General features: G+C 44.5%; 2 protein-coding genes across 2 annotated transcripts in view; one reads left to right on the plus strand and one right to left on the minus strand.

Annotated features, from left to right (window-relative positions):
- LOC147692378 (cytochrome P450 2G1-like) overlaps positions 1 to 14,531 on the plus strand; it is an 847,409-nt gene that overhangs the window by 583,631 nt on the left and 249,247 nt on the right. The gene's annotated exons all lie outside the window — the stretch shown is intronic.
- LOC147692379 (uncharacterized) lies at positions 6,371 to 8,577 on the minus strand. Its single transcript, XM_086938603.1, has 2 exons — positions 7,870 to 8,577; positions 6,371 to 7,594 (listed from the first exon to the last, which is right to left on the minus strand). Exons 1-2 carry the CDS (start codon positions 8,288 to 8,290, stop codon positions 6,576 to 6,578), a joined length of 1,440 nt encoding a protein of 479 aa, XP_086794729.1. The 5' UTR covers positions 8,291 to 8,577; the 3' UTR covers positions 6,371 to 6,575.

Genomic DNA, 14,531 nt, shown 5'->3' on the forward strand with positions numbered 1-14,531 from the left:
AGTAAGACTGGTGATGCATAATAGCTATGGGTATATATCCAAAGAGGCTGAAGGTTAGTAGCTTGATAAATGGTGTTTGGGCTATCCTGTGAGATGTAGCTGGCAAGTGCTATGAGTTGTGAGCAATGGGTAGTGAATTCGTACTATAAGTGCTAAATATGAGTGGTTTTGCAAGTGACTAGGCATGAGAGGTGTGGTGAAAGTGGTCTGTGAATAGCCAAATTATGAGAGTGGCAGGGCTGTGCAATCACTGTCCAAGGTATTTGGGGATTAGTGGTCCGTTGTACTGTGGGTAAGACATATTGTGCTTGTGTAATAGTGTTAGTGATTGGTGTGGAAAGAAAGTTCTGCTAACCATCTGAGCATGACTGATTGGTGGTACAAGTGACCCTGTGTGTGCAAGCTGGATTTTGTTCTTTTCAGTGGATCACCGGTGTCACATGTGGCTGAATGTGTGGTGTGTTTTGTGATTGAGAGTGATTGGTGATGGCATGGATGAGTGATACTGCATCTGGTACATGTGCTTGTTGTTTAACTGAGTGGTATATGTGAATGATGGTGAGTGAATGGTGTAAACAATTAAGTGTGGTGGGCTGTGTTATTAGTTCACATTGGTATGTGTCACTTAGTAATGTTGCAGGGGGCAGTATGGTGTAGTGTGAGGCCAACTGGGATGTTGAGTATCCAAGTGGTATGCCAAGTAAATGACTGGTTGCTGGGGTGAGTTATTTTGTGAATCAGTGAGACATGTGAATAATATTGTGAGTTATGTGAGTGCTGCTATAAGAGGATAAGTTGTGCCATAAGAATGTGGGTGGCTGAGCTGGTGCATGTCACTGAGTGCATGTGTGACAGGCTTGCGGTGAAAAGAGGTGTATTGGTGAGTGAGTTATATTGTGAGGTATGCAATAGATATTACTGTTGAAGGGAAATGAGAGGACAGTGATTATATGATGCAAATTCGGGAGTATGTGACGTTGCTGGGTTATGGCTGGAAAAGCTGCTTTAGGATAGGGTGGCTGTGGGCAAGCAGATGTTGTGGTAAATGAGTTGTGGGTGGTAAATAGTAAGCACATTATATGAGGTACTGTGAGTAAATGATTATGTAGGTGAGAGAGTACCTGGTACAAGTGAGTAATATTTTCTAAAAACTAATGTGTGATGTGTGTGAGGTTGAATGGCTTTGGTGATGGCGAGTGAGGGATGATTCAAAGGACTGACGCGAGAGCTGTTTGGTGGTCTAGTGGGTTGTGCGAGACTTGTGTATGGACAGGGTGATGGAGATTGGATTTGAGTATTTTCATAAATCACCAAGACATTCTCCAAGAACCCAACGAGAAAAGAGTTTTTGGCAATGCTTCCAGTTCTGGCAGTAAAGAAATGGCTTTTCAGCACTTCAACTACTTCACAGTGACATGCATTAAATAGGTACAATCTTGATTGCCAACTTTCTAGTGTGAGAGTTGGCTGGGTAGAATCTGTGTCTCATTGGTGCTGGGGTAGGTAAAGGTGTGCGAGTACAAGTTAGAGACTCCACTGGTTGTACAAGTGCTATATCAGCCTGAATGTGCTAAATTTTTATGTTGTGTCAGACCGAACAGTAAGTCAAGGGCAGATTTTCACAATAGCATTGCCTGCAGCAGGCATGGTAGAACTATTCCACAATTCTCAGTAGCCAGAGTGGCCCTTGCATATGTCGTAGGCCACTTTTGTAAAATCTGTGGGTGGTAGTGATTGTCATAAACCTGTACGCTTTACTGACCAAATTCAGTAGCGATCTAAATGTGCATCATACCTGCAGGAACTATCAGGTAGTACACGTCTCTCCTCTAACTACACACTAGCATAATATACAGAAGAATAAAAAATGGAGGATTCATTAATTAACAATTGAATGCCAAATTAATTACATGTCAGATGTTGCTGATGAGTTTCAAGCAATCAAGATTGCACATCACATGTGATGGACACACACACATGCTATTCAGAAATGGAATGCAGACATTTTTGAAGGACCAACTTTGCAGATGCTGAGATTTGGATAGATTTGTGTGCACTCCTCCAAAAGCACTGTTTTAAGACATGCACTCAACTTCAGTGGCGACATAGAAGGAAAGTTCCACTAGTTTTTGTCACATTAATCAGAACAATGGAGGCTTCTGCAGAATGTTGCAGACTTTAATGCAGTTGGGCCCAATTCACAAAGGTAAAGTGAGACGAAAGTCTAACTTTAGGACTTTCAGTATTCATAAAGGGCATTTACTACTCATACCATACCAAAGTAACAGACCCCCCAAATTATCGCATTCCACGCAGTTTGAGTAGAGATATGCTTTGGCTGATAGTTGATGCCTTTGTTATAACTACCTTGGCGCAACAGGCGCTGGTGAAACTCGATTTTGAGACTAACAGAAGAAAGTGAAAAGAACTCGAAGACGCGTGTGATAGTTCCTTTCGGCACAACTTATACCGACATAAACTTATTTACATCCTCAAGGTGCTTTTCTTATACGGTGGCACTGCAGGAGACTACTTCATTCACCCCCGGATGTAGGTAGATAGAGCGTGAAACACTTTGGGGCATATCATCAACGGCCAGCGATAATTATCGCTGGCCATGTTTAGCGTGCAGAAAATGAACGCCGCCTATCGCAGGATCCTATCGTCCAGTGAGTGCACTATCAGCACGCGCATCGCCAAGGTGATCGAAATCCAGGCAAAAGCAGAGGAAAGAATCAAAACTGCCGGAATTCCAGCAAAAGAAAACCGTGTTAGGGCAAACCTTATAGATAGGGAGACGTGGACTCAGCATAACAATCCACCTCCCAGTATAGATATGGCTTAGTAAGAAAAATAGCAGGCATTACAAACCGGCAAAAAAACCAGTTAGCACCGATTTTAATATCACTATGCGTGTTAGTGATGCACTTGTAAATAGAGAGAAGCTGGGTTAGCGATAATATCCCATGTTGTTTTACGGGACACGCCTACCTTCCATCTCATTAGCGATGCAAGGCGATGCGATGTGTAAGCCAGCGCTAATCCCATTGAACACGCGTTAGCATGCTCTTGTAAATAAAGCAATATTTTTATCGTCGCATTTTGTCCGAAAACAGACGCAAACGCAGAGATAAAAATATAGCTAGCCCTTGATGATATGCCCCCTTGTTTCTTTGAAGAAACCAGATCATTTCTCATTTTATCAATCACTCGTTGAGAAGTGAATACAGTGATATGTATTTGAATAGGGAGAAGCCAGGTTCAATACTCGGTGTCGGCTCAATATCCTGTGTGTCTGGGCAAATCACCTAAACCTGCAGTGCAAAAAATATTCCAAATGTAATCCTGTGTAAGGTCATTTGGTAATAGCTCCCAAGTTTGCCTTTGCTATATGTGTGACATTTCCATGTACATAGCATGCTTAAGTCTGACATTCCATGCCTTATGTGTGACACTTTGAATGACATTGTATTTCATGCTATATCCATGTTATGTTAATTTCACAAATAAACTGTGTGTATCACAAGTGACTAAAATATGCACAGACTAGGGCTAATTCATGTTGTGTAGTTGTGAAAATGCATATTTCTTGGTTTGTGCATTTCTATTATGCTATGAGCCCCTTTTTATGATTCTAACTGAATTGGATTGTATACATTGGAAAGCAGCATCCATTGAGGTAATAAGGTTCCATAAATGAGTGATATGAATAAACATATCTCACACAAGCACACAGAGGCCTGTTCTATCTTCGTCATAGGAAAGAATGCTTCTAATGAGGGCATGACTGATGTGAACGCTTGCAATCACTAAAATAGTTTACTTTACATTAATAATCTAAACTGTGCTTCAGTGATGGTTATTGCTCCACCCAGTACTCTCATATTCTCATTTATACTGCAATGTCGACATGACACTGACTAGAGAAGTTTTGAAAACCTTTACCTAAGGTAAAAATTTGAATATTCGAAACCATAATAAGTGTATTAAGCCACGCTCTATTATGAAGATGCAAATCAAAATATTAATTGCGATGAATTAAAAGAAAAAGTCGTTAAGCATAGAGACATCAATAAACGCAGAGTAAATGCAGTCAATAAACGCCACTTATAATTACCTAATGACTGTAAGGATATCCAACCCGGACCATGGGCAGGGATAAGGACAGGACCCCAATAAAAGACGCCAGCAAGGTAAGCAGATGCAGACCAGAGGAAACAGGATAGGTACAGCCAAATTGGATCAGGACGGGACCACCAAGGACTACGATCAGCACCCGCAGTTAAAGTTGCAACACCAGCGTTACTCCTCTCTGCAGATAACAGTCGAATCCCCAGGAAATCTTAAGTTCACTGACAAAGTACTTCGCCAGCACTTCAATCTCAAAAACCCCGAACTGGGTTTTGAATCTTCTGACAGAGTGCTGCGCCAGCACCTCTGCTCTTGAACGTTTTGAGTGCATTGGGTCAGTGACAGTCAGCTATTCGGACAAGTCGGACAATCTAACTAACTAAGCCCACCCTAGTTATACTATTTTTCAGGGCAGTGTACCACCCCCCAATGTTGCAAGTGTCAGAATCCCCAAATTTGATTGGATAAAGGATGAGGAGAGGTCATCATACCACACAAAGGGCCCGATGTAGGTAGGGCTTTACCGATCGGTATCGGCCGAAAATACCGATTTTTGGCCCTTACCGATCGGTAAACAGCCATCGAGATGTAGGGAACCAAAAACAGAACGAATCGGATAGAAAACCGAATCGGAATGTGTACCGAACGTGAAAGGATCCGATACGTACATACCGAAAATCGGATATGTAACGAATCGGAAAAACACCGATTCGGTGACAAAGACCGAATCGGTCCATGTACCGAATCGTTAGTGACACCGAATCGGAAAATCACCGATTCGGTCCCACTACCGATTCGTTAGTGACACCGAATCGGGAATTCACCGATTCGGTCCCACTACCGATTCGTTAGTGACACCGAATCGGGAAATCACCGATTCGGTCCATGTACCGATTCGGTAGAAATACCGATTCGGACATGAACCGAATCGGAAAACATGCCGATTCGTATGAATCTCCGATCGGGAAATTCCCCGATTCCAACAGTTGGGGAGATGTAGGGAGGCACAGAAACACCGAAATCGGCTCAAAATCGGTAGAATTCACTCGGTATTTACCATGGATTGCAATCAGGTGGTAACCAACTCCAACCCATATAAACAGTCCCAAAATGCATTGCAACTTGCAGGATGGCAGCTTTCTATGTCATTGCGAGGCGGCTACGGCTACAGCAGGAAGGACAGAGGGAATGGCTAAGAAATGAACAGGTCTACAGACAGAGGATAACCCTGTTCATGCTCACTGAGGCTGAGATCCTACAGAGATACAGGCTGGACTCTGACACCATACTTGAGCTCATCAGGGACCTTAAGCCATACTTGGACCACCACACCCCAAGGGCACACGCCATCCCTGCGCACGTCCAGGTGCTATGCAGCCTACACCTGGTAGCGTCTGGCAGCTATCAAAGTGGAGTAGCAGCAGCAGGAGGGGTGAGCCAGAGCAGCCTGTCAAGGTTCTTCCACATATTCCTTGACGCCATGATAGACAGGATGGACCAATACATCTCATTCCCTGCAACCCACGCAGAACTGCTACAAACCAAAGCGGACTTCTACCAGATGGCACACTTTCCCCAAGTCATCGGTTGCATAGATGGCACGCATATTCCGATTTGCCCACCAGCGGACACCGAATACATATACCGCAATCGGAAATCGACACACACCATCAACGTGCAGGTGATCTGCAATGCCAAGTGCACCATCACAGACCTGGTAGCAAAATTTCCAGGGAGTACCCATGACTCCTATATATTCCAACAGAGCGGCATATATGCACGGCTGATGGCTGGCGATTTTGGAGAAGGATACCTCCTAGGTGAGCCACATCATCAGACCCCCATAACACATGGTAGGTAGGTGTAATACATGTATGCATGTGTCTAATGTGACCCCTTTCTCTTCCAGGCGACAGTGCATATGCCCTCCGCTCATTCATACTCACCCCCTACCTCAACCCCTCCACACCCAGCCAAAGGAGGTATAACCGGGCCCACATACGCACCAGGAATGTTGTGGAACGGACCTTTGGCATCTGGAAAAGTAGATTCAGATGCCTGCACAAGAGTGGAGGTGCAAGGCAGTATACCCCCATCACCTGCTGCAAGATCATAGCTGTATGTGCAATGTTACACAACCTTGCGGTCAAGAAGGGCACTGAGGTGGAGTTGTCTGACTACGAGGACTATGACGACGACGAAGCTGTGCCACTGACACAGCCAGCTGGGGTGTGTACGCCATGTGATGGCAGATACAGACGTGAGGAGATCACTGAGAACTATTTCTGACTGAGTACAGATGCAAAGACAGCTAAATGTTGCTTGGAAAATAAAATTTTTAATAGTGATGCACCACAGTTACATCACTGAAGTGCATTAAAAAATGGAGTCTGTCAAAACAAATAAAGTCCAGGGTCCTGGTATGATCATCCCCCCTTGCCAGCCTATTTTTTGGCCCGCTTTCCAGACCCACTGGGGTGTCCCCCGGCCCCCTCCGAATGGCCTGCAGCATCAGCGGATCGCCTGGTGCTCCTCCTTGGCTCTGATGCAGCGCTGGCCGGGCTGCTGCGGCTGCTGCTGTCTCCAGCATCACCCAGGTCCAGGGCAGGATTGGAGGCGGCGTTTGAAATTAACATGGCCTCCATGGCCGTGGTGATTCTGGCCATCCCCCTGGTCAGCTCAGCCGTTTGCTGACTCTGCACCGACTCCTGATTTGCGCTTCGGATGCACAGCTGGGCGGTCGCCGATGCAAGGCGGGCCATGGCCCGGTTGAGCACCCGGGCATCCCTCCTGCGCGCAACCTCATGCTCCTCCTGCCTGGCAGAGGAGTGGGTGATGGCAGTGGTCAGCCTGCCCAACCCTGCTGCCACCTCCTTGTTGCTGTCCACAACAGCCTGGAACCCCTTCACCAACTCCCCCATCTGCAGGTTGTGCTGCAGGAGCTGGCGTTGGCAGGCCATGGTGGATCTGGCCTGTTGGCGCTGGATTTTGACCATCTGGCCCTCCAGGCCCAGGAACACACTGCCCTCCCGTGCTGGTGCAGCAGTGGTGGTGGTGGTGGTGGTGGCACGGCGTCTGGCACTGCTGCCTCCGGCCTGCTGAGTGGGCTGGGGTGCCACTGGTGGTGGTGTGGTGCTGGCCGGTCCCGGTGCCCCTGCTCCCAGGACAGGTAGGACGGGTGGCAAGGCCACGGTTGTGGCAGGAGCTGTTGTCGGCGGAATGGTCTGCCTTGTTGGGGAGTTGCATGGTGAAAATTGCAAGGGGGGTGAGCTGGGCAGTACTGGGGAGTGCACTGCCTGGAAATCAATCACCAGGACTCCCTCCATTCCAAGCCCTGTGGTGTCTCCTTCCTCATCCTCATCCTCCTCCTCCTGGCCAGGCTGGCTGGTGCTGGGCCCTGCCACTGCAGTAGTAGATGTCGAGGCTCCCTCTGCTGCCACAGTGGTGCTGCCTGATGGTGCCCCTAGGTACAAAGAAGCATTTGTAAACTGAGTGCCGATGTATTACAGGCAGTACAATTATGGCATTCCACATGTCCTTGCATCTCCTTACACCGTGTCACACTGTTTCCTGTCTTGTGATTCTGCACTGACATATCTGGCTAACTTCTGCTGACTACATGTACCATGATGCTTGTCTCTTGTATGTTGGTGGCAGTACAGTGCTGGTGTTTGCCTATGCATTGTGTCTAATGGGGAGGTGTCTGGTAGGGTGTGTCATGATGCGCATGCTTCTTACCTGTAGCTGTGGCCATCGCAGTGCTGTCCAGGGTCCCGATCCCTACGATGCTCGCCCTCTCGATGGTGCTGGAGACAATTTCCTCCAGCTCGGTGAGGGGTGGCGCCGGGTTCTGGCCTCCTCCGGTGTGTCCAGCCTGCCTCTGGATTTCGGCCAGCTTCCTCTTCGTGAGGCTGCGGAGGTCGTAGAACCTTTTCTTTAGTTCCTCAATGGACCTGGGGGTGACTCCAGCAGCATTGACCTTCTGTGCGATGTCGGTCCACAATCTCCTCTTCGTGCTGTCTGGCACGTTGAGGGACAGCCTGCCAAAGAGCTGGCGGTGCACCCTCACCACCTCCTCAACCAGCACCTGCAGTTCTGTGGTGGTGAATTTGGGCTTCCTCTTTTGGGAGGACTTCTGGCTTCCTGCCTGATCTGCCATTCTGCTGTTGTTCAGTCTGCAACCTCCTTCTCCCACTGCTGCTAACTGTGTGTTGGGCTCAGGCAGGCTTTCCAGTAACTTCTAGAAACTTCTTAATTGTCTGCACCTGCCAGGGTTGCCACTCCCTGTTTGGGTGGGGGAGGGGGAGCCACCTCATTGGCTGAATCGCCTATTGCCGAATCGGCTTTTACCGATTCGGTATTAGCCGAATCGGTAAAATCCGATTCGGTATTATCCGATTCGGTAAAAGCCGAATCGGTTCATGCAATGCATTCCTATGGGCTTTTTCGCCATGGGTCTATGATTGCCGATTCGGTTTTTACCGAATCGGCTTTTACCGATTCGGTATTCGCCGATTCGGAACTATCCGATTCGATGAGAGCCGATTCGGTGTTTTCCGATTCGTTGTTGGCCAAATCGGTAATTTCCGATTCGGAACGAGCTGAATCGGAACGTACCGATTCTCATTACCGATGCCGACCGATTCGGTTTTCATTCGGTATTTTTTTCCTACATATCGTTTTCCGATTTCAGAATACCGATTCGTCCCGCCTCGGTATTTTGAAATCGGAAAATCGCGTTTACCTACATCGGGCCCAAAATGTGTTACTTCTCTTATTAATATTCATTTATAAGTCCACCCCTATTCTCCAAATTTCTCATGCCGTTTCAATTTCATGAACTGGGCATGTCAGGAAGTGTATCCAATTGTTTTGTTCAGTTCATTCATTGTGGGTCAAGGTGCAATTCCCACGAGCATCGTCTAGCACATTGTTCTTTGGAAAGTGTCCAAAAATTGAAGTTTTTCAGACATTAGATACTCTGCGCAGGCTAAGTTCCACCAAAGATGGAGTTGTCAGTACAGCATGTCATCGTGAATTTGGATGCATGTAAGAATAGAAAAGAACAGTTTTAGACAAGGAATACATGTTTGCAATGTATACCACTTATCACTACACTAATCCCATTTTAAAACCCATTAACTATTGCTTTTTAGTTGGTTAAGCAAGACAGACAATCTTAGCGAAGGCAGCTATGCAAGCTTCCTAAGGTTAAAGGACAGAGGCAAGAGTGCGCAGAAGCGATAGATTCTCTCCAGAATGGTAATACGTGAAGTCACATGAGTATGACGGACGCATGCGCAGTGAAAACCCAGCATGGCAGCAGCCATTTTAAATGCAGGTGTATTATCATTAGTAAAACACATTGTCAATCGTCTTCTAGATACCTATTGTGTAGTGTGGTGCAAATATTAGTACACAAAACATGTTTATTAATACATTAATAATTATTCTGAAGGTCTTGATCAAGCAAGTCGCAATACGTGCGCAACCTTCCTTCATCAATCCCCTCTTTGATGATATTTTATATCATCACCAATTAATGAAAACAAATGCCAACTTTTCACAATTCACCCAATTCAATTTCTTCCAACCTCTTATTTGGTTGCTTCACATTATTAATGTGGAAGTATTTCATTTTCTAATATATATTCCCATTCAGTTCTTCTAATTCAACCTCATCAATGTTTCTCTTTTTCCCTTTCTTGTTTACTGTGTAAGTTCTTTTATGTTTGCGGCATTTGCAATAAAGCATTATTCCAAAAATCAGGAGAGCTACTCCTGCCATTGGCATCAGTATTTTACCTACAAATGTTTTACCTACATTAGTAAACCAGCTACCTAATGAGGAGAGACCATCTACCAGGCTCTTCCAAGCACTATCAACCTTGAGTGGTTTGAGTTCATTTTCCAAATTAGTAAGGTTTCTCACATACCCCTTTAATTCCACACTTTTGTCAGGTATGTAAGTGCAACAATGTTGCGCCTTCAGCATTCTACAGACTCCGCCCTCATTTGCTAATAATGTATCAAGAGCAAGTCGATTTTGTAAAACCATTTATCCGATCGCAACCAATTCGGTATTGATCATTGGGAATCCTCCAGCAGTGTCAGTCGATAAGCGATCCACCACTGTCGATAATTTGCAAATTCTGTGTGTATTCAGAACCACTCCCACTCCAGGTATCAGTGCACTAAAAATATCACCTACAACTTCAGCAAGACTTTCTCATTTATATCTGGTTAGTCCATTAGTTTCTTCATGGTTTCCAGTGATTTTATTTACATGATATACCTTTGGGAATACTATTCCGTAATAGAAACTCCCATACCAGTGATCTGGTAACTTGTAATATGCTTTGTTTCCGCATATAAAGTACATGCCAGGAAATACAGGTTCAGTTCCATCTTTGAAACCCCAACCCCCAATTACCTTATAATTGTGTTTGCATTCACTGGAACCAATGAATATATTGTTATAATAACTCGTTCTCTCTCTATGGAGACAGAGTTTCCCTTTCTTCTCAAAATCCAGCAACATAGCAGCATGAGTCTTGCCACTTGAAGTAAACCCCATATTTTCAGCCGATTTGGAAACCTTATTTTTGTATTCTTTAGCTTTCTTTTGGAAATCCTGCCTCCTTTTCTCAACTAAATTCAGAAATATCTTTTCTTTTTCATGTAACAGGCATGTTAAATTATTCTTGTGAGCTTCAGCTATATCTATTGTACCTTCAGTTAGAAAATATTCACCCATATAACGGGTTTACATCACTTTTATTTGTACAGGATTTAAGTTACCCCTAATAGGCAACTCTGAAAATATCACATCTGAGTTAGAGTAGTAGTACTGTAAAGGTCCTTTCTTATAGAATAAACTATCTAAAACACTACAGGACATAGCATACGTCAGAGGCAAATGATGGTAACTGACACCTTCGGCTACAGAAGTAAGTAATTTCACACAGACATAACAGTCATTGATTTCCATGGCTTCTACATAATGTACTAAAAGGTTTGCAAATACATTTAAATGTGTTCTATTCTTCACCCTACTATAATGTAAGTCATCCTCATCTGATGCTTCTAAACTTACCTTACTTTGTTTAATACTAAGTGCTGTTTCCTGTGTATCTTTCTTCTCAGGTGTATCTACCTTTTCAGCTATACTAGTGTCATTTATCCTATGTTGATTCATTAGATATGGAATAGCTACTGTCAATCCTATCCATACCATAACTACTATTGCTATACTACATAAGCATATTCTGCAACATGTTTTTAAGCAATTTCATTTCGGTCTTCGAGCAACGCCTGAATCAGCCATTTAATTGACGTTTAAGGAGTCTCAACCCCTCTTTGCAACTTGTACACAATATTTGCTCTGTATATTCAGGTCGGTCTCACTTCTTCATCAGTTTGATCAGTGATCAATTCGTTCTCACTCTCGTCACTTATTTCTAAATTTTCAAAGTCTTCAAGAATAAAATAGTTCCATTCAGGGCCTTTGAACTTGTTATTCAGTTTCTTTAAACGTGGACTTTTTCTTTTCAGTGGTGCTGTGGATGTTCCAGTTTGACTCGATATTTCATTTACTTGCTCAGGCTCTTCATTTATTGTTTTAAGGCAAAGTTTCAGTCTTTTTACAAATTTTGGCCGCTTGTCTCCTTTTCTGAGTCTTTTAGCTGGCACTGTACTCGGCTCCTCGTCTATTGTTCTTTTATTTTCGTTCAGTTGTGGCACCTTTGTTTCACTGTTTTCTCCAGTTTCCCTCTCTACCTGACTAGATCCAGGTCTTATTTCAGTTTCTTCTGCCTGTTCACTATTCTGGCCTTGTTCAGGTAACTGCTGAGTTTGGCTTTGACTTTGTTTTGATTTACCTTCTTCTTCCTGAACAAGATTATCTAATTCTATCTGTACCTGTTCAGGCTCTTCGAACTCTTGAATGTCTTCTGCCTGAACTTCTGCCCTAGTCTTTCCCTTCTCAGACTCTGGAACTTCAGATGTCGTTTCAGTTGTCTGAATACCTTTGTCTTTCCCTGATTGTTCCTCCTCAAGATTACTATTGACTTTGATTGGCGTAATCTGAGTACGTTCTTCTATTCCTGACTCATCCTTACTATCACTCTGTCTGTCTAAATAAGTCTGACTTCTTGTTCTTATGATATCTTCAGGTATCTCAACCACTGGAATCCATTCATCCTGACTGGTGCTCAGTTGCTCATCATCATCTGGATGGCCTCAAACTGTCTTAGGCTTAACTCGGACAAGACCGAGGTTATGACCTTTGGAAAACTCTCTCCCGAATGGTCTCCCAGTTGGTGGCCGGAAACCCTTGGCCATCCACCTTCCCCGGTGGAAAAAGCCAGAAACTTGGGAGTGATTTTTGATAGTAAGCTGGCTTTCGACCTCCATACTAATAAAGTTGTGTCGTCTTCATTTTTCATTTTGAAGAAAATTAAGAAGCTACTGCCTTACCTCCCTGCCTCAGCCGGGAAGACTCTGGTTTCCACCTTAGTCTTCTCAAAAATAGACTACGGGAACGCTCTCTTTTTACACACCCAGAAGCGTGTCATAATGAAGCTGCAATCCATTCAAAATGCGGCAGCTAGGATTCTTCTTAACATCCCTCGCCGCAAATCCACGACTCTTGGAATTCGTCAGCTTCACTGGCTGAGAGTTGAGAGCCGTGTTAAATTTAAGGCCCTTTGCATTGCGTATAAGGCTGTACACGGCACAGGACCTCGGTTCTTGACTGAAGCCTTTCAGCCTTATACTCCTGGAAGGCAACTAAGATCGGCCAATGCCAGTCTCCTCCGTGTGCCACGCACAAGGTCGGTCACCTGGGGAGACAGGCGCTTTCTTGTGGCCACTCCAAAACTTTGGAATCTTTTGCCACCTGCCATTAAAGCTGCCCCGAATCTGATGAGTTTTCGCAGGCTTTTGAAAACATGGCTGTTCAACCAGTAAGAGGATGGTAGGATGACGGACTCTAGTTGCTCTACAGCGCCGAGTCACCTCCGGGTATTTGTTAGCGCTTTAAAAATCGCGAAAATAAATAAATAATAAATAAATAAACTACTTCGAGATCAATGTCTTGAGACCCCTCAGCTGCACAACCTTCAGCCCCAATCTCTTCAGGTTCTGTGACTGTCACTCGGTTTGTGTGACTGGCTTGGATCCAGTGTGGAACTCCTGCACACTTTACAGCTGTGGTAGTAACCAGGATTACTTGTTGGGGATTTTCCCCACCTCGGTGCTAGGCAAGATTTTCGTGTGTGTTTCTTTAACACTACCCAATCGGAATCAGATCATGTGCTGGTGTGGCTTGTCTGGCGACAGCGTCTTCCCCAACCTGGTGAGAGATAGAACGCACTTTGTCAGCCAGTTCTTTGCAGTACTCCAGTACTAAGTCATCAGATATATTTAGCAGCTTGTGTCCTGGTACCCATAACTGCCTCATTGCTCGTCCCATCAGTATTTCATGTGGACTCAAGCCTGTGTTCCGGTCTGGAATAGTCCCATTAACACAAGAGGCAAAGCATCAGGCCACTCCATTCGGGTAGATTCGTACATCATTCGCAATATTGACTTGATTGTGTCACTCAGTTGTTCAACTACTCCAGAAGCCTCTGGGTGATATGCACAGTGCAGCTACTGCTTGACTTTGAATGCTTCACAGATTAAGGCAATTATTTCATTATTAAAATGCAAGCCTCAGTCTGATTCAATCGATTCTGGAAAACCGAAACGGGGTATCAACTCTCTAAGCAAAAGTTTTGCTACAGTGATACTATCGTTCCTGCGTGTTGGATATGCTTCTACCCATTTTGAAAATAGGCAGACAATGACTAAGACAAATTTCAGTCCTCGGCAAGGGGGTAACTGAATAAAATCAATGTGTAAGTTTATGAAAGGGCCTTCTGCTTTCCCAATTTTTCCTGAAAGGACGATCGTTTTCTTGCTAGGATTCATTTGTTGACAAATTAAACATCTATGGCAAAGAGCCTCTGCTATGTTCCTGAATCTTGCATTGAACCATGTTTGTCTAAACAACCTAATAATGACATCTCGCCCCAAATGTGAATCTCTGTGGTACATCCTACCCATAGGAGTGTAGTTTAGTTCCTATATTCCCAATAGGCTCTGCTCATTGGAATAATATGTACTGTAGTTTAGACGTAGGACTGAGGTCGACTAGGTCTCTACCGAATATATTAGACTTAATAGTGAGTGCCAGCTAGCTCAGAGGTCACTAGAGACTTTCTCGAATAAACAAGAAGGGATTAGTTTCTGACAACTGCATAAACATGACAACTTTGTTTCCAATAATTAAGAAAGCAATCTCTACAGTCGCGGAAACAATAGACAGCTATTTCACTCAGTCAATCGTGCATGCT

This window comes from Lissotriton vulgaris, chromosome 9 (assembly GCF_964263255.1).
Source record: "Lissotriton vulgaris chromosome 9, aLisVul1.2, whole genome shotgun sequence".
Lineage (NCBI taxonomy): Eukaryota > Metazoa > Chordata > Amphibia > Caudata > Salamandridae > Lissotriton > Lissotriton vulgaris.